Source organism: Daktulosphaira vitifoliae, unplaced genomic scaffold (genome assembly GCF_025091365.1).
Source record: "Daktulosphaira vitifoliae isolate Bord-2020 unplaced genomic scaffold, ASM2509136v1 Scaffold_1, whole genome shotgun sequence".
NCBI classification, from domain to species: domain Eukaryota; kingdom Metazoa; phylum Arthropoda; class Insecta; order Hemiptera; family Phylloxeridae; genus Daktulosphaira; species Daktulosphaira vitifoliae.
In genome coordinates this window covers 29,725,017-29,747,017 of record NW_026099572.1, presented here as the reverse complement: position 1 = coordinate 29,747,017, position 22,001 = coordinate 29,725,017, and the positions used below count along the sequence as shown (strand labels likewise).

Below are 22,001 nucleotides of genomic sequence, written 5' to 3'. Positions count from 1 at the left end.
CAATATAATAATATGAACTTTCATTTATTAAAATATTTTTTGAAAGATAATAAATTTAAACATCAAGATTAAAAATATTTACTATATACTTAATGCAAAAATGCCTTTACCATCTCCTTGTACAGATGTTATATGTTTTCCATCCAAAAATAAATCTATGTTAGATAAATAAGGTGATGGTCCACGATCAATAACAACCTCATTAAGAACTAGTAAATTTGGAGGAGGTTTTTCAGAATCTTCATTTTTTCTTACAATTATGCACCTGAGTCTACTGCGAAGTGTCAATGCAGCATGTCCTTCAAGAACATTAGTTACTTGTTGTTGGAAATTATCAAACTTAAATGGTGTTAAAAACCCAAGAGAACCCAAATGAAATGCCATAACAGGAGGTACAGATTGCTAAAAATAAAATAGCCGGAAAGATTAAAACTGGATTAAGTATGTTTATGCTTCAATACTGATAACATACTTGAAATAAGAGACTGGCATAAAGTAATGTACCATCTCCGCCTAAGCAGATAATAAAATCTATTTTATCCGTCAGATCATCTTTACCATCTTGAAATGATTTTAATTTTTCACGGACTTCTATAAATCCTGTGTTACTCGTGAGCATAGTATCTTCCATAACAGATTGTTCAACGAAAACTATCATGCTCTTTTCCTATGATTGGTAAAATTAATAAATACATAAAATAATTAAATCTGTATGAATACATTAATATTTTACTTGGATCAACCATCTAACAAGTTGTATAAATGGAGGCAGAACTGACATGTCTCTGACTTTTTTTATTACTAATACAGATAATGGATTTCTGTACCATGTTAATCTTTGGCTTGCTGGATCTTGAATAGTCCTAAAAATTAAAGCAATATATGAAATATGACTCGAAAAAAATCTAATTTGTCTATTTTTAATAGTGTTAAGCATAATTTTAAGAGATATAAGATTCTACTATAACTTAATTTTTTATTTTTAATAATAAATAAATTAAAAGGTAATAATTTCTAAATACAAATAAGTAGAATTGTTTTTAATTAGTTAAATACATCATTAAACATACATAACCATAGCTGAATTTTTCATTATACGGCCACATGGTCCAAATTGCTGAACAGGACTGGGAGCGTTGAGTGACCGCGTTCTCCTGAAAACATCATAGTTGTTATTATATTTATTAATTTAAGTGAAAATTATGAACAAATTAAATTTAAATATATAATTTAAGCTATATACAACACCATGATACAATTTATAACTGCAGATCATATTACTTAGAATTTGATAGAATTTTTCTTACAATTCAATTTCATCCATTTCATCTTTTTCATTCATAATTATCGACAAAAAATTCTTTTAATCATTGTTTTTTATAATCATATTTAATAGCAAAGAATAAAATAGTAAGAAGCAAATACCACACACGAACAGGAATGTACGACACTCAATTGTAGCTCATGTAGGGACACCAACCGCTGACGAAAGAATTGTCGAGTAATCTAACGCAACTTATGAGTTCCGTCGCTACGATAGCAGTTTTTAATTTTTACTTATGTGATAAGAACGATCCCACGAGCCACGAGGATTTAAAAAACACACATAACGTCGTCGTTTTGGTTGATAGAGTACGCACTAGTCACAGTCCAAAAATCCAATAAGCAATATATTATGGTAATGAATCAATGAATATAATTTATTTTCATTTACTTTAATAATTATTTTAAGGTTATTATTGCAAAGAATCATTATAATTTAGTAAATTTCAATGGACTCAGAAAATAATAAGCAACTTTTGAAGTTTAAATTTAATGTTTTGAAGCTTTAAATTAATAATATTTAATCTATAAAAATAGTATAATTAAATATTTGTTTAGTCATAGAAATGATAATGATGTATACATTAATTCAATGAAGTTTATACAATAAAATTTAATTTACATACACTTTAAAAAGGTGTACTTTAAAAATAATGAATAGTAAAAAAATTCTAGAGTATCGTTAGAAAATATATATTTTTTCTAATTGTACTAAATAATTTAACATTGAAAATATACGAAAACTACAGAACATATATGTTCTGTATTTAATTATATATAATTGACAAATGGATATTTTCTAAATAATTATTATTATGCTTTTTCAACGTGCATCCATTGCGTATAGATTAATGACAGTGACCTTTTGACTTTTATTTTTTAGAACATAATTTAATTCAAAAAATATCACAAGCTACCTTAATTATCAACAATATAAAAAAGCACACAAATACCTTGTGTAATCAGAAGGTAGTATTTTTTTATTACTGTGTTACTAAAACATAGGGCGCATTCCTAGTATGAATTTTCTATTATCAAACAAAATTTCAATATGAAAAATAAGTTTACCTAGTAAATTACGAAACAATTTGTTGATTCTATTAAGTAATGTCAAGTTTATTTTGTGGTAAATTAATGATCAAATTCAGCCATTAAATATTTAGTGCATTACTTTGCATTATTACATCATTCACCGAATTACCAAACTTACTCATGATTAATTTGAGCAATGACGATCTTAATGATTATACAAATATTTCTGTAATAATAAATTCAAGTTCAAGTGTAAAGATTGAGAAACTAATCTACGAACTTGGAAATAACAAATAATCAATATCCAAAAAAAACATGACATAAAACAGGCATCAGGTGGTTGGGTTGGTGATCTATGATAATCTTAGACTGATTAAATAATATTTTTTATTTGCAACAAATGTTATTATCACGATAAAATGTTTGAATTTATCTAAATTTGCAATTTTAAATAATCTTACATATGACCCTAGTGTTTTATTTTTAGTAATGCTTCTTTTAAATATTTATTTAATAATTAACTTAATAATTAATATTATTTTTACATTATATTTTTATTTTAGTTATATAATTATGTTTGTTTATGACTAATGAAATGTATTTATTTTTTATCAATGTCTTGAAACACTAGTTGTAGTACTATAAGACTAGTTGCTTTCAATAATTATTAATTAATTGCAACATTATGTTGAACAGTGCTGTAATATTAATATTAATTTTGAAAACTAGTCAATAAAATACAGGGTGACAGTATATTACTATAAATACTAAATAAATATTTCCTTCGTAGTCCTATTATTTATGAAAAAATTACAATTGTTTTAAATCTTAAGTTAGCTTTTGCGACTGTCTTTAGTCATGACCATATCAGTTCCCTCTTACTAAGATATTTATACTTGATATGTGTTATAATGATGGAATTTTATAATATTTGCGTCGCGTTCTAATGATCACGCAAAATACATATATATATATATATATATATATATATATATTATAACGTCATTATAATATGTGACACAAGGTTTCATAGAGTAGCCTGACGGCTGTTAGAAACGCACAATGTCAAGGTACATTAGGTATTCAGACATTTTTGTTGTGTGTTTATTAAACAGTGGGTGACTACTATCGGGCTTACCTTTACGAATAACAAAATACCTACCTACCTACTATGTTTGATAAACCAAATTGATACATATCATACAATTAAATTTATACGTATTTCAAATAATTATAGGTATTTGGAAATTACCATTTAAATTCATGTCAGCCGATGTTTTATTAAGCAAATTAAAATAACAGTGTTCCTCAGTAAATTAAATTTTATATTTAACATCGTTAAAAAACACTAAAACACCATTAGTCACTTAAGTTGTTTCAATCTATGCCTACTAAGAGAACGAATATTAAGGACTGTTATAGAACTGTTACAGGTAACAGGTGACGTAGATCATATTATCGCGTATACATCATTGGATCACAACGATAAAATTGTATTTCATAAAAATATTATGAACGGAATTAGCGAAAATTTCATACTAAACGATTGATCGTTGTTAATCCAAAGATAAACGGGTGTAATAAATGTAAATAGCGCAACTCGTGCAATTAAGCATACACCAGGTGAATTATACTACACATGTATTTTCATTTCCAAGTTCCCACGATATCGGTAAAGAACCCCAATATAGATATGATATGTATTGCTGTGTATTGGCTACTTCGCAACAATCACATGCATGCACGTTCCCGCAATTACATTGGTTACCCATAATACCGATCTAGTGAGTGTACATCCATGCAGAGTATTACACATCATAGGTGTCTGTACACTTATAATAAAAAGTACAACGGGTTTTGGCGACCTCGCGTGCTATGCGTGCGAATTCTTATGACGTAATTAGTTAGATGTATCACTTATACACACGCAAAACCGTTCTAGACTAAGAGACATTCGAAACGAGTCTTGGAAAGTTGTTATGCTAGTAATAAAAACAAAAATTGATAAACAGGCAATCAAACAAAAAAAAAAAAACAATTTAAATATTATTGTCTATCACTTGTAAGTGGTGAACATTTTTGCATTTCTTCCCTATAGGTTTCAATAATGGTAATAATAAAATATATTAAACAATGTACAGTTTTGCAACCTGTCGAGAACGGACTGTTCATTAAGCACAACATATATAAATGAGAGAACCAAAACTATATTTTTAAAGTAATCGGTACGTTCAAGAAAAACGCAAGAATTTTTTTACACCTGCTAACAATTGAATGGGATGTGTTCACAGACATAATAATAATATCTTTTTAACGTTTAGCTCACCAAACAAGTTAATTAACCGATATAGTCGTTAGAAATTTATTTACACAAATAATATTCTTCACCAATTTACAATGCTAATTAAAATGATTACATAAGATGACTAAATTTCATTATTAACCTAATTATATCTGGTATAAACCGATATCAAATAATTATTTTTTCTAGTAAAATTAAATTGAACAAAAACTATTAAAAATATTTTTTACTTCAGATTAAGTATCTAATAATTATTTAAGTGTAAATAATCAATACTAAATATAGCTAAAAGAATTTATGTTTTTTTTTATAAAATCATTACTACAATTGATTTTTTCGAAATAATTTTTTTCAGTGAACTTAGTTGACCGCATTGCCTAAAAAGTATAATTGATTTCAAATAAATCAATATTTTTGTTTCCAATTTTAATAATAGAGAGTTTGACCTGAAAACCTATATTTGGTTATTTCCTGTCCCAAAGGTAAAATTATAGTAGGTACATTAAACAAACAAGCATTGTTTTAGATCGCAGACTACTGGAACAAAAAGTCTTATTACATTCCCCAATTTAGGGTAAATTACAATCAATTTAATTAATCTGTGTTTCTGTAAATTTCACTCTAAATTCTTTTACGATTCAACATAAATCAAATAATGAAAATAATAAGATAAATAAAATATTAGTAAACAAATCATAAGAGAAATTATTTTACTATATGTTGGATAACCTGCAAATAAATAATCAGAAAAATGGAGGGAGATATAATTAAATAATTAGTACAAAACTGCGTTTTAATAATTCTCCTTCGACGAATAACGAGACACACACAAAACAAAAATACTATTAATCGAGTTTTCCCAATAATTTATTACAGTAATATACGTTAATAAATTCGCATTTAATAAAAAAAATTAGTTATTATTGATCAGATATAATACTATTGAATGTGTTAAAAACTATGTACATGTAATTTAAAAAAAGTAACTAGGTCTATATTATAAGGCTTCTAGACAATAAACCGATAATCCGCACTGGTATAATATGAATTATATAATGTTGTCTACAAAGTTTTTGTAAATATAATTCTAATTTTCATTATTATGTAAATATAAAAAACAAATTGTCTATGCATAATATTGTCACAAAATTATTTTGACCTTAACATCCGTTGATTGGAAATATTTATTTTTTTAATTTTAAATATTCAATGGATTTTAGTAACACATTTTGGTAATATAATAATTGAAGGTAAATGGCTTGTTAAAACCCAGATCAATAAAAAACCAGATGTCATTCTAATACCTTTTCGCTACAGAATGATAATATTTAATCTACCGGAAATTTCGACCTCGCCAATATTTCCCGTTATGTGATGACTATGGTGACGATTCTGTAATATTGTTTTTCATATGATAATCATTTCCGTAAATTTTGATTTTTGTTTTATTCACAAAGTTTATTGAAATATTCTTCGGGTTTAAATAGCATTAAAAAGTTCAATTAAACAAGTAAAGTGCAGACAATTTCTAATTGGCAAAATAACCATCGATTCCGAATTATTTTATTAAAAAAATTACTATTGATTTAAAAAAAAATATTAAAATATTAAAATAGTACAATATAAAAAGAAAGAAAAATAAAAGTAATTTATTAGGAATATAACTCTAAAAATATAAAAATTAATATGCACATTGAGATTGGGTCATAAATATTAATAATAGAAAATTTGTTTGTATTCGTGAAATATTATATTTACCTTATGTTAATTTATAGTTGTAAAATATTGTAGTATACTATAGGACAAACATATCTAATTTCTGTTTGATAAATTTGTGCAACACATAGATCATAAATAAATTATTATACATGAAAAATAACACCCCGAATTGTAAAATATAGCGCAGCGAGGTCGTGTGATTTTTTTTTTAATTTAAATTAAATGTAAAACAAATTTAAATGTACTTCCGGTATAACAGATTCGAAATAGTTGTTAAATTATTCGATACAACCATATTATAATAAAACATTATAGATAAATTTTACACGTGTACTTGTTGATTTTGTCGAATTTAAAAGAAGAATTTTACAATCGCGAAAATTAAAAACATACTTAGTGAATAATATTAAACAACTTTACAAGCTATAAATGATAAATTTACATTAAAGAGATAAACGGTTCGACAAAGGTACACTAAATAATAATACATATTTTACTTATAATTTAAGGAATGAATTTTAAAAACAGAATGTGACTATGGTCAAATTTTAACATTTTAAACGTTATTAGCACTCATTAAGTTATCGAAAAAAGGGTTTAGTGATCTATAAAGATAAGAGACTATTAAACATAAGGGCTAATGAAGTCTTTGATATTATTTTAAGAACAATAATAATAACAAATACATATAACCTCAAATGATTAATACAAGCTCCGCTGAAAGTCATCCGTTTAAAAAGCAGAACTCGGATTCATTATTGTTACTACTACTTTTAGTGACCTCGACCGTTCCGCGGCATCACATATTAATATAGAAAGTACTTATTGCAATCAACGCTATAAACTAAGAAACTGATACCAACTTATAAGCCATCTAGATATAATACTACATTTTAATTATTATATTTAAATTATTAATATGATAATTAAATAAATTAAAGTAAGAAAAAAAGGTTGATAAGATTGATAAGGAGGTTTTTCTTACCTAATGTTTTTATAAATATCTGTTGATATGAAATAATAACATAAATTTAATAGCCATTGTTGCCGAGGCGTAATTTAATAAAAAATATAAATAAATTAATACAAAATATAAACTTTTATATGATTACGATTTAAATTCTTTAAATAAAGGAACTGTAATTTCTATAGATCTAAAATTTCTCCAAAATGATCTATTCCATAACGCAATCACTTTATAGCTCAACTTTCCGATAACTCAAATAAGTGTTTCTTAAATTGAAAAAATACTGGCACGATTAAGTTTATAACTAATTCTAATTTATTTATTAAGTGTTCTCTAAACACGCCATTGCCTATATTAGGCATCGTTAATTTTCATTTTTCATTTTGACGGATGGCTGGAAAGCTAATTTAATTAGTTAAATTAAAGCTAGTTAAATTCGTCTGTAATGATAATGTCTACACCGAACTGTTGAATATTTGTCAATGTAATATTTTTAAATGTAGTTCAAAGCTATAGTGATTTGAATTGTAAATTATTAAATAGTTGGTTACAGTTTGGTATCCATAATTAATTGTAATTAACATTCACCTTCAGAATTTATTCAAAAACTCATAAGCGCAATTCGAATAAAATGTTTTGGAGGGTCTAATTTAATTTCTTCCCTTTAAAAATATCTATATATAAATTAACATGTAATTTTCATCGTTTTTGGAAGGCTGCTTCAGAATTAAACGAGTTAAGCCCCCATAGATGCTCCTAGATTGCAAAATAGAAAATCTTAACATCATACTATATTAGTTATATTTGTGTACTGAATGATGTGTCAAATACAAATCGATTATAAGATAGATATTAATTAATAACTATAAAGCATGTATACCAAGGAAATCATAAAATATAGTTTCGGGTGTTATCAAAAAATATTCATATGACAAAATAAAAATGACAAACTAGCAAAGATTTTAAATCATAATATTTTGCTTAAAAACAAAAATTCAATAATTGTATTTTAATTATTGTATTAAACTCTTTGCACTCAACTACCGTCTTAAGATTGACACTTTTTTCGCCGTACCAATTATAATTTCACGATAAAAGAGAAGATAAAAATTATGATGGTTTTACAATGGGACATTAATTTGAGTACTACTGAACTTACGGCCACGAACCGGATCGACGACGAGGCTTACGGGGCGGTCGAACAAATAAAGTTTGCTCTGAGGTTGGACTGCTGTCGCAGCTACAAGATGTTGTATCATCTTCTCCGCAGTCTTCTTGATGAATCGTTGAAGAGGTCCTACAGATAGTCCTGTAGCGTCCGGCCGACAATGGACCAAACGTATCGGTGTGGTGCACTCGCATTTTGCGCGTGCGTCGTGTTTGTCGGTCTACACTTTGATAGCAAACTGATAAATGGTTTTTAATGTAACGCGTGCACTTACTACAGCGGCAACCAAACGGACTACTGCAAAATTAATCGCTCCACCCAGACGCGCTCACGTCAATCGACCGGCCGGCGAAATGCTACTGACTACTGAGTGGCGAATAATATCGGCTGGCTTACCGCAGTTGGTTTATGCAACTGTTATAGTTATTATCGTCTTTACGGGAGATCTTTCGATAAGTACGCCGCGACTATGCGATTAAGACAGTGGCGGGTAATGTAGTGGCGCGCGCTGTCTATTAGAATTTGCACAACTCGATACCACCGTAATGGTATGGAAACATGACTCACGAGTATTCTTTCACCTCTTTAAGTTCTCCCCGCCACCATATTAGCTGTATGAAACCTATAATCGCCTCCCTCCGATCACCGAAAGTCTGTTGCTGCCCTAGCAACAATGCCATGGCAATGAAAATCTGAAATTTTTTAACTGAAAAAACGTTTTCTTATAAAATATTTATGCGCTCGTTTTTCAGTTGAGTATCGACCACTGTTTTGCTAATCACTTGTTTTTTATTTTCATCAATGGTAGCTTCTGTGCGACGTTATTCGTTGCCGCCGACGATAGATCAAGTTTTTCGTTACGTAATGAAAACACAAAAATGTAAACAAAATATTTTTTGTGAACAACTATGCGTCTTACTTGATATTAACAATTAAATTAGCCTGTACAATTTTCAACAATACGTTTTGTCGTCTAAATATTTGTCATGCACTAATTAACGAAAACTATTATTTTATATAATATCGTGATAATAGCACACCGACCTTCCACTCACAGATCTCAAATTACCACTGTGCGTTCGGTGTATCATTACTGGTCGTCGAAAACAAACCGAGTTGGATCGATTGTCGCGAACGGATCCTCCACACGCGTTTTTCGTTATTGACGGACATCGGTCGCCGCCCAAGACGCTAAGTCGTATGCTCTGTGATTGGACGTATGCAACCGGCTTCGTCGGGACAGCATGCCCTTGTTAATGTACAAAACACAAGAAATACAACTAACATTTGTACGTAGCGCTCCCTCCTCTTTAAGTTCTACTCTAAGGGATGAACTATGTTTTCAGTCTCTATTTTTGTGATGTTACAGCGCGACATTTTTACACAAACGAGATGATTTCAAAATAAAATAAACACATTTTGATAATTTAGTACTTTTTGCTTGTTATAAACTCATATTTTCACATGTTAAAAAAACATTATTAGCAGTTGCCGAAATATTGTGCCAACGAGGTACTCAAAGATCTAGTTTACACAACTGAACTCATCTATNTCAGTCTCTATTTTTGTGATGTTACAGCGCGACATTTTTACACAAACGAGATGATTTCAAAATAAAATAAACACATTTTGATAATTTAGTACTTTTTGCTTGTTATAAACTCATATTTTAACATGTTAAAAAAACATTATTAGGAGTTGCCGAAATATTGTGCCAACGAGGTACTCAAAGATCTAGTTACACAACTGAACTCATTNCAAAGATCTAGTTTACACAACTGAACTCATCTATTTTTTATTTTATGTTAGATATCAGTATTTTTTGGTATAATTAGATTTAAGGGGACCACAACGTCAAAATCAATTGGTCTTTTTTAATTGTGTATTTAGAGTAATTAGTTGATAAAAAATTTTAACTAAAAATAATTCCATTAATATGATTGTGTTTGTGGGAGTAATTATTTATGGAGAAACAAGTAAAGAATATGACTATAATACCGAAAAGCAAGGGCATGCTAAAATATTTTTCATGAAGGAGTTATACTCAAAATATTTTTTGTTATTTTCTTCAATTGCATTAACTTTTATTCTTTTTTCTTGATATGCCTTTACTATCATCTATTAAAATTATTCGAGGGCGAATTAAAAAAAAAAAAAATGAATACATGTATAATAAAAATGATAATAATATAAAATTGTTTTTTTTTTAAATTAAAATTTTACATTGTTAAATATATTTGGTTTTATGTTATGTATATGACACTATATGTATTAACAACAAACGGTGTTATGAATCATGTAAGAATTTTAAGACTTATTAAGAAATTCTAAATTAATTTGAAGTGTTATATTATAGAAAAAATTCCAGGTTTTTTTTTGTGCAATATGTTTTAAGAACATTGAAAGAAAATTAAAGGTTCTTATATAAACTCATAATTTGACATGTGTTTAATACTTCTAATATTATGGAAAAATTAAAATTGTGAAAAATGTTAGGTTACGAAGTGTTATTAAATCAATGTTAATTTTATAAATGTTTCAAATAATCATGGATTTTTCACATCATAAAAAATGTATAAAATTATTTTAGTGAATGTGGCATCCAAAAATACAATTTATATTTTAACACGGGCAATTTCGTGAATTTCAATTTTTTTGTAGTATTTTGTATAAACAATAATGTAACACGGCTTAATTTTAAAAATTACATAAATTATAATTGTATTTTATACAAAATGTATAGTTTCCAAATTATTAATTAAAAATGTTTAGAAATTAATTAATATTATTAATTAAAATTAAATTTAAATGGTGGTAAAAAAACAACATTGTAATATGGTTTCTAATGCGCAGCGTAGCGGCAAAATATAATTTGTAAACGGCAAACGCGATCAACAGCATACAAGTTTTTTAATAGTCATTATCGTCATCGTAAGATAGCGTTGGCGCTCAGTATGTTTTTGCGATTATTCTCAAGATTGAAACAACGATGTGTTGTAAGTTTACAGATTATAATATTTCGTAAATTACTGGAAAAATTATACTTTTTAAAACAAGATGAGTATTGAGAAAAAATTCGTCTTCAAATAAAATGATCTCACGTTGTCAGATTACTGCATCGTTCGTTCCCCCTCATAATCAATATCAGAACAAATTTAGAACAAATAAATGTGGAATTCAGTGTCAAATTTGCATCAGTAGTGGTTATAACTTAACCATTACTTTTCATATGATGAGGCAACGTTTATGATCCAAGTTGATTCTAAAAGCGGTTGCGCCATTGAGAACTTCTCCAGAGGGTCTCAATGGATATCTGATGCCTCTACTGATGCCAAAGCGATGACTATTGTCGTCGCTTACAACTTTAATAATTTATACTAATTTCAAATTAATTTCCATGTTGTGTGATACGAATTCTGTCTGGGAGTGATTATGTTATTAAAAAATTATTTTCAATTTACACTATGGTCGTATGGTTGATGGTTTTGTAGTAAATTCTTTTCATAAGAGAAAATCAATAATAGTCAATAATCAAGATAATTTTTTTTTGCTCTACTCCTTAAATAACCAAAAGAAAATATTTTAATAAACTTTATATTTTCAAAATCATTTCATAATATTAAATCGAACTTGTAAGGTGTTTATATTTTAAAAAATCAAAACAATTTTTTTTTTTTTGATTATATCGTTAAATCGATTTATTTTATATATTATACATTGAATAGATGATATTTTATAATTAATTAAGAATTATTAATTGTTTAAATTTATTATTATTGGTTATAAATATTTGGAACGTTCAAAACAATATCTTTAAATATAAAAGTTTTATGCCACCCACACCGGGAGCACCGCTGGTGTAATGGTATCATGCAAGATTCCCATTCTTGCGATCCGGGTTCGATTCCCGGGCGGTGCATATTTTTTTACTATAATTACTTTATAACTTTTAAAGTCGTGTACATACAAGAGATCTCGTACATAGGATGTATGATACGTCCGGAAACATGTAATTGTAAATAATTTATTAAGTATTTTGTTAATTATGAGATTGAGTGTTAAACATAAAAAGTACTTTATGGTAATAATGTTATTTTACTTGAAAAAGTTTTGTTCATTTATGGTAGATATAATGTGCGTAGATATGCTTCGGAAATTTTAAATATATTAAATAACTTTTTTATCTAATTTTAATGAAGATTGACTACATTATTTACTTATTTATACCTAAATGAATTTTACTATAATCATTATTTACCTATTGGTTACGAGTGTCTTTATCTTAATCCCATTCCTCCTCCACCGGGTTTCGGCAAACCTGACCATCGTTATAACACTTGTACGCATTACTTTAATAAAAAAAACACGTTATAACACAGCTACTTCGGTACGGCGCTTTATCAGAAATGAATGATAAAATGTTTATACTTAATGTAATTTAAACATTGTGATAGAGTTTAAGCCGAGTGTTTTTACATTTGAATATTTATATCACTATTTATTACTTGAACTATAGCGAATAAATAAAAAACCATATTATAAATAATGTAATGATGAAATAGATAGGTAATTATTTCTAAAAATTACAGATGATATTAAAATCAATAACCTCTAAGTAGTCATATCTATTACAACGTGAATGTAATTATTTAAATTTAGTTACCATAATCTTAAATATATTTATTAATTTAAGAGATTTTTGATATTTTATGCAATATTAAAATAAGATAATAATTATTTTTATCATATTATTTAACGCAATGTAAACAATAATACAGTACTGTGTTCTGTATTAATATACACACAAGTGCTACAGTTTATATTGAGTATGATTTTAGAATATTACTATGAAATAAAATTAAATCGTCATATTTGATTTATTTACTTATTATTATTATTATTATTTTTGTTTAAAAAACAGTCTGGTGATTGTATAAAATGATCTGGGGTGGCATCTAATAAATTACTACTATATAACTTGAGTTAAATGTTTGTTTTAAATTCTTCAATTCTTTAAATTTTTTTTATAAAAATTAGGAAAATGAATACAAGGAAGGCAATTATTTACTATTCTAAATCATTCCACTATTAAAGTTTTTGAAGTGCATTGTCACAACTAGAAAAAATATTTTTAGTTATAATTTTATAAAATTACTATTACAAAAAATTTGATTAAAAAAAAAAAATAGTTGAGAGCTGTAGTATCCTAAAGTACACCTGGATTCAAAACTGAATATTTAATAAATATTTCATAACTTAAACCATAAAATGTAAACAAAAAACCATATACTATATGATATACTTTTAAAAAAAAAATCGATGTAACACTTGAGATCTATTCAAACTATAAAATTAAACGTAAATTTTACCTAATTATTTAAAATATATATATTTGGTATTAAAAATTATGTAATAATAGTTTAGCGTGTGCTCTTTAGAATTATTATGCAGCACTACATTGTCCCTAGGCAATTAGTTCAGAAGTGTAAAACTTCTGTATGAATCTTATCTTAGAAGACCTTGTCACTGAGTAGTCAATGCAATAATGGAATGTAACTTTTAGTTTAATGCTTTGAGAAGTATAAAAACATTTATAAATTGGTTTTTACGCTGAATATAAAAAGATAATTTAGTCAAATTAAAATTGTTGAAATTGTATTTAATGTAATTTTGGTTTTAAATTAAAAAATATAAAAACGGTTTCGGTGGCGCACCTTAGAGTTTTCTATGAATTGGGTCTAAAACTAAAAAAATGATTTTTCTAAGATTTGAGTTTCACGTATCCGATTGAGGGATATAGTTATTTTATTCCCTCGACACGATATTACACGTTTTTATTACAAAATACCTTACCACATGGAAACGAGGGTTTTAAGCTCATCGAGGTCTAAGTTTTCTAATGAGTACTTTTCGTCAGCTATTTGCGGGTCTTCCAAACCTACTCCACTTTCTGGGGATGAACTCATTTCTACGCACAGTATGTGTTTTAGTATATTAACGATTTACATGCGATCACATTATCCATTAAGTTAAACGATAATTTGTAAGACTAGCATCACGCGCGACGAGTGACAAGTGCGACAACGTGTATATTATTAATGGGAGTGAAAGCTCATCTAAAGTAGCACCAATTCATGGCAGAGTAGTTTTATTCAATCAACAGGGGGACAAATGGCCAGTTTCCAGTTGAGTTGTCGATCATCTCCCCTCCTTCAGAGAACTTTATTGTATTTACCGTATTACCTATCAAGTTTTGTTTGAAGAAAGTATACCTATTGGCTGCACTGCTCGGAGAGAAAGGTATTGGATACATTATTATATGCATATTAAACGATGAATACTGATGTATGGCTCTATTATGATATTATGCGCGATGAAAAAAAATTGAATTCTCTCCGAAGCCGACCAACGGCAAATTATCACATTCCAGGGAGACGCGACCTAGAAGACACGATTTCTCTGTACAGGAGTCAACACCGAGGTGGACATGTCAAAAATAAGACCTTCGGATTGTTTTCAAATATTATCATCAAGGATAAAAAAAATTCATAGTTTTTAGTGTTGCATTAGTTTAATACGCGGTAGTCGTGTATATAGACAAAGTACTACTATTGTCAGATAAGAGAATAAAATAGAAATTTATTTAATAGAAATAAAAAGTAGAAGTTTGGTTGGCGTGGTTTTCAAGAATTTGGATGTGAAATTTCCATAGATAGTTGAAAATTATGTGGTCTATTTAAACTTTTTCTCATTCAAAAGTGATGAGAATAAATTTTGACTAGTGAAATTTTACGTTTAAAAATCTTTAATACTCTGTTGGGTCATACCTATAAAACAGAGGCGTTATCAGAAATTATTAATGGAGAGGGGGTGCACAAATAAACATTTTTAATTGACAAGATACCATGAAAATTTTTGTACACATTTTGAACAAATTATAAAAAATGTCATCAAACATTTTCTTATCAGCATATCTTGTCAATGATGGTTACATGCCGTCCATGTGCTCCTTCTAAATACGCCACTGCCGATAGATACCAATTATAATTTTATTTTACCTAAATGAAGTTTTTGTTTCATTAATTATGTCTTGGTTAACATTATTAAAATATTTTTTTATATATTATCTATTCTATAAAAAGTTGAAATTTAATTTAAGGACTGTATTTATTAAAAGTTTCATCCTTTAAAATCAAATTCTATTCCCATAAGTCTTTGGTGATAGAAATTGACGTTCAATTTTATAAATACTACTGTGAATAATAATAGTTTTTTAGTAATAGTATAATAATAATAATAATGCGAATAATTACATTTTTATTGTTATAGAACTATAAATAAGATACAATTGATCGTTGACGAAATTTTATTGAAGTGAAGATCAATATGAAAATAATTTATTGTAACTTGAAGGCTTAATTTTTATTATTTAGTTGAACTGGTAAATTAAACAATATAATATTTGTCTATTTTAAAAAAAAATATTTTGATCTACTATAGAAAAAGTTTTATTCACACTGAAATATATTAAATAATATATATATAGTTGATGATATTTTGTTTCTTTGTTTGTGTATTGAATTAATATGATAAATTAATATACATGTATAATAAATATATGAATATAATTCTAAAACGTCATCTTAAATAAAATAAAAATAAACCATATAATCACAATCCTCGGTAGTATAGTGGTAAGTATCCCCGCCTGTCACGCGGGAGACCGGGGTTCGATTCCCCGCCGGGGAGGAAAATTTTTTGCAATATTTTTATATTTACATAAAAATATTCAAATAACATAACCATTTTCTAATCTAATTAAAAATTATTATTTATATAAATTTCTGCTATTTCAATGTTTTTAATACAAATGAATTATATTATTTATACTGATACTGAGTGTATCTCAATTGTTTTAGGTTTTCAGGATGATCAATTATTAAATTAATGTTAAGAAAAACTTTTTTATCATTATTGATAAATATTGCATTTTGTTAATTTTTAAGATACGTACTATTTAATATAACGACGACTATATAATGAGAGATTTGAAGCCTTAATATAAAAAGTTGTTTATTTTAATAACTACAACAATATGAATTTCATCATAAATTTGTATTCGTATTATAAGTTAAATTATATAAGTTCTCATTTAGTTTTAAAGGAGATTCGTAATCTAGTATAATTTCGATAAGTCGAAAACTATAGATAATTCAAAGAAATTATTTATATTTTATTTTAACTATTGAGGTTTTCTACAGTAATTAGCCTATATGTCTCGACAAATTAATAGTGACAAATTAAATTTATCGCACTAAATACGAATACTTTTGTAACTTCGTTATATTTAAAATTGTAGAGAAATGGATCTGTTACTTGTGTGTGTCTTAAGTGATATAAATGTAAATATGATTTTATAAAATTCTTAAAACTTATTAAGTCGAATTTGTTTCCTTAAAATTTTAATAATTCGAAATGTCAGTAATTTGAAAACCTGGATTAGTCGAAAAAAATGTTTTTTGATCTTCGGCATATCTAAGTTTTAATGTAATTATGTTTCAATTTTGATACTACAATGTTAATGTATGTTTGTATAGAGTACATTCTAGCAAGTAAAAACAGAAACAGTGTAATTTAAAAAAACTATTTGCTAGATGGCGTTGTAATATTTGTTATGAAATTAATGTAGTGTTGTGAACATTACTTTATATAACATGAGTTTTGTGTGAGTTGCCATCGCCTTCGGTAGCTCAGTTGGTAGAGCGGTGGACTGTAGTGTGATGATAATTCAGTAATCCATAGGTCGCTGGTTCAAATCCGGCCCGAAGGAAGTAATTTTTGTTATTTTTTTTTTTTATTACAATCCAGAGTTTAAATCTTTATTGTTATATTACTTAATTTTATAAAGTAATTAGATAAATACTCGGATAATTACAATTGATAAAATTGTCAAATTTCGATCTATTTTTCCTTTTTTGAATCAAGCTGCCTACTTTTTTAAGAAATCAAAGCAAGTTTTACAAGAAATACCTTAGGTAGAACCATTAAATTATGAATTAGGTATATTTGTTTGAAATCTCATTTGTCATCTACATACACGGAAGAAGATTCAAGTAGTAAAATTTGTACACAAAATTAACTTTTAGTTTCGATGCGAAGCTGAGAAGGTATTAATTTTACTATGATGTGTTTTTTTTTTGTGTCTGTTTCCACTTTTTCTCAGCTCTCACTGGACCGATTTCTTTCAAAATTACGTCAAAAAATCACAAATCGTATCTAGTTGAAGACATTACCCTTAAAAATTGAAAAAATTTCCCTTGTTCCCCGCAAATGGGGGAAATATCCAAAAAAATTACAAATTAAAAAATCGCTAATTTTCGAAATTTTTTCACTTTTTTTTCTTAAAACTTCCATAACTTTTTGAAAAATCAACAAATCAACATAATTTTTTTTTATACTAAAACCTTAGATATTTACCTTTCATTTGATATCATTTTTTTGAAAATCTATCACATAACCTGCTCATTGGGGGGATTTAAAATAGCAACTTTTTTACAAAAAATAACTTTTTCAACTTAATTTTTGAAAATATTCCGGAATTATTGTGTCCTTTAAACATATATCAAATTAAAGCTTATTTTATGTACTATAAAATAAAAAAAAAAAAATTTGTCCCGACGACCTATCTTCTATGCGCAAATGGCTACCATATTCAAAAATATGCTATTTTAACAAATTTTGTTTTTTTTAAATTAAACACTATCTACAGATTTGCATCGAAGCGTTTTTTATGATAGTGATTTTAATCATTGTCAGATATCATCTATACTGGACCCAACTATGCCACCACCCCACTGTGCTGGGTTATTTTTTTTTTAATCGGACCACTTCTCTTTATACAGGGGTGGTTCAAAACTTAAAAATGCGTATAGATAGTAGAACTTTTTCAACTTATTTTAATTAAAATTTATTTATTAATTATTCATGTGTACCTAATAATTAAACATAAATAATCGTTATATTAATTAGAAATAATTTTGTTATTATTTAGGCCATATGCGAAACTCTAATTGCAGATTTGAAATCGGCGCAATAATGGGTTTAGAAAAGTATATTTTGGTAGATGAAAATTCCTTGTAGACCAGTAAATTTATTTATAATTAACAATTTTTTTTTTATGTATTGCATCAACACCTACATCTTTTATATACGTTTGCCAAGTAGTAATAACTACTTTATAATTTTTTATAATTTCTCCGTAAAAATTACTATACTAAATTATCAAATATCAATTTCATAGTATATATCATTGCTATAATAAATATTTATTCATATATTGCACTTATAAATCATAAAACTTGTAATCAGGGTATAAATAAGGAAATAGGAGATCATGTTGCTTTTGGAATAATCTACCAATTTTTTTAAATTAAACACTATCTACAGATTTGCATCGAAACGTTCTATATGATAGTGATTTTAAACACTGTCAGATTAAATCTATACTATATTAAATCTATATAATATTTACGTATTATAATTTATTGTAAAAAAAAAAAAAAAACATAAATTTAAATATTTCGTTATATCCATTCCAAATTGCGTATCATTTAGAATGGATAAAGTTATACACTTTAGTTAGTCGTTAACTAATCAAATAATAGTAATTTTGGGATATTGCTTTTATGAATCCCTTGTGTCATCATTATTTTTGAAATTGTACTAATTTTGAGATACTGTTTTTAAATATAGTGTGGTTCAATTAAGTGGCGTAATTAAGGTTATGTTCTTAGACAGGTAAATTACATAAGAACATTTTTCACTTCATTCCCATCAAATGAAACATTTTATCTAAACCATGTTAATTTTTAATGTGTGATGAGAGGGGATTTTTCTCCTTAATTTTGCTTCTGGTACAGTTTTATATTAATTACTATAACTACTACGGAAAGGTCGTTTCATATTCACTTTATTGTAATCAAACTTTTATTAATTATGAAAATTGGTTGACTTGAATCTTCAATACAATACTTAACGTGTACTTGAAATAGGGTCGTGCATCTATTCATGGATAATAAATAAAACATGATTATGTTTTGTAATAATAACCAAGAGAAAAGATTATTTTTAACAAACAAATATTACAATAAACGTATTATATAAAATTATTCAACAGCTATTATTTAATATGTAAAATTACAATATAGAGCACAATCATATTAGACAAAAAGTAAACAACCTTGCCCTACGGTGTTCATAAATAATAATTTTTTAAGGTCAGAGAAATTATTAAAAAGTTATGTAGTTTTTGAAATTATACTGTTAACGTTGCTCCAATTTTTAGTCATTGTTAAAAGTTAAAAGGTTCAACATCGAAAAAGTATTGTGTTTACTTTTTGAAAGTTATTATATTTAAAAAGAGTTTTATCGAACAATGTAAATATTTTGCAATGCTTAGATTATTTTAATTTAGTAAAATTATAGTGTAAGCAAATTTAAAAAAAATAGTTGATATGGTATAAAGAATAACAGATGAAATACAAAAAATGTTCATACACTATCATTTTACAACATGGCCTTTAAAAATAAACAAAATAGCTCTCTCCTATAATCTTTTTTTTATAACTTTTCAATTGTACATGATATTATGCATATATAGCCAACATAATTTTTTTGATTTAAACCATATATAAATATATTTTTTTTAACAATCAAGAAAATTATGTCAGTTAAGTATGCAAAACCTGTGTACACTTAAAAACTTGTAAAAAAACAAGTAAAAATTTAAAAGAAGCCCGAAACTTTAGATTATTATACGATGATCTAAGAACGTTTAATGATAATTTAATGCAGGTGATTTAATTAGTATTCTGATCTTAACTTCAGTTGTATCATTGACCTTAAAGTTAATTTTTTATAACGCAACTATTAGATCCATGAAACTCTTACCATTTCAGAGATTATGTTTTTTCTGTATGTGTACAGTATTTTACAGAAACAACAATAAACATTTTAGTCCTTCACGATTAAACAATTATTTAGTTCAAATAGTTAGATATTATATTCATTTCTGCTTTTTGAGACGCTAATTTTCCTTGGTAGGTATTTTTATACTCACCAATTAACATAATACAAGTGAAGCTTATAATTAAAATTTGTACAATTTTCCAGAGTTAACTAACTATTGTCATTATCTTTATCATGTGTCATATTGTTGCCGTAAGGCGTAGTTGGTGCAGTTAAAAGACACAGACAAATTATCATTGATATGTTCATACTGTGTTATTCCTTATTTGTGTTATTGGTATTAAAAGAAATGAATTAGTTGTCCAACTATTGTTGTAATTTATTGCTTTATTAGCTGTTGAGGTTTGTAATAAGCATTAGCTTCAAATACTATTTATGGTGTAAAAAAAGCCTTCATATTTTACTTACTATGCATTTAGTGGCGCTAATGAACGATTTAAGTGTGTTGAAAAGTTTTGTTATCTTTACAAAAGTCAATATAAGCATAGAAATCGATTGTATCGTGTGTTAAAATTGTGTTTGAAAACTTAAAAGTCTACATTAAAAATATCTATATAAGTAAATTAAACATAATTTAGTTTATAGTAATTGTTTAAAGTAAATGGTATATCCAGTTTTAAAAGGACGTATGTCCAATTTTTTAATAACAACAATCTAATTTTTCAAGAAAAAGTAAAATCAATTGGTCGAGAGTTGATTTAAAAATGGACAACTCAAACAACGTTTCATGTTTTTTAAAGAAAGAGAGGAAGATATTTCAAAGGTGTGGAATATTACTGATACTAAAAAAATTTACTCTTATAAAAAAAGTGTTTCAAATTAAATTTTTTATCTGAACATTGCATTTACTTTTGCGTAACGCAAACATTTCAACACAATGAAAAATTACACGGTCATGTTATTTCTGATGTTGAAGAATAATTTCATCGGCGAAAAATTACTATTTTAAAAAATGTGTAACAATATTGAACTAATTCGTGATAAATGATAACACTATTCGTGATATTAATTATCGATAGTAATTGGGTTGATGTTATAAGTAAGGATCAAATAAAATGAATATGAGGGATGAGCCTTCTTCGTAGCAAACATATATTTTGGAGTAGTCAGTAAACATTTTTTAAGAGCTGTAAACTTTTTAACCGCTTCCTTGAAGAAGTCCGGTGCTTCTTCCTCTTGAGTTACGCCCATTAAATTAGTTCGGAAATATGTAAACAGACGTTATCATTTTGGTCGGTTTGATCTTCACGTGAACCTGTGCACGATAATAGAAACCCTGTCGAAGTATCAAAACGTTTACCGGCGCGTATAATGAAAAATCGTGATTTTTGACTGAGGTGTGTCAAGAGTCGATTTTAGGCGGGTCTTTTGCGATATCAATCAAATTATAAGGCATATTGCCGTCAATGACTAAGTAGAAACAGTATAATATACGCATAGAAATCGTGAAGCATATTATGTTC

General features: G+C 27.0%; 2 protein-coding genes and 3 non-coding genes across 12 annotated transcripts in view; 3 read left to right on the top strand and 2 right to left on the bottom strand.

Annotated features, from left to right (window-relative positions):
* LOC126895201 (GTP-binding protein Rheb homolog) overlaps positions 1-22,001 on the bottom strand; it is a 146,211-nt gene that overhangs the window by 62,092 nt on the left and 62,118 nt on the right. The gene's annotated exons all lie outside the window — the stretch shown is intronic.
* Positions 1-22,001, bottom strand: part of LOC126895187 (NAD kinase-like) — a 29,173-nt gene that overhangs the window by 3,365 nt on the left and 3,807 nt on the right. Inside the window, exons 1-5 of one of the 7 annotated variants that reach the window (XR_007701599.1) lie at positions 8,503-9,012; positions 1,071-1,154; positions 734-863; positions 473-667; positions 111-402 (exon numbers count right to left, since the gene is read on the bottom strand). Coding sequence is in view for 6 of the 7 variants with exons in the window: in XM_050666774.1 (XP_050522731.1) it covers positions 111-402; positions 473-667; positions 734-863; positions 1,071-1,154; positions 8,503-8,705 (904 nt within the window). In the remaining variant the exon portion in view is untranslated. Of the gene's footprint in view, positions 1-110; positions 403-472; positions 668-733; positions 864-1,070; positions 1,155-1,281; positions 1,552-8,502; positions 9,013-12,769; positions 12,903-14,364; positions 14,575-22,001 lie in introns of those variants that run through there. The other 6 variants (XM_050666777.1, XM_050666778.1, XM_050666774.1 and 3 more) reach the window with 6 other exon arrangements.
* On the top strand, positions 12,360-12,430 carry Trnag-ccc (transfer RNA glycine (anticodon CCC)). Its single transcript has one exon. It is a non-coding gene; the product is annotated as a tRNA-Gly (tRNA).
* Positions 16,189-16,260, top strand: Trnad-guc (transfer RNA aspartic acid (anticodon GUC)). The gene has a single exon. It is a non-coding gene; the product is annotated as a tRNA-Asp (tRNA).
* On the top strand, positions 17,251-17,341 carry Trnay-gua (transfer RNA tyrosine (anticodon GUA)). Its single transcript is given in 2 exon segments — positions 17,251-17,287; positions 17,306-17,341. It is a non-coding gene; the product is annotated as a tRNA-Tyr (tRNA).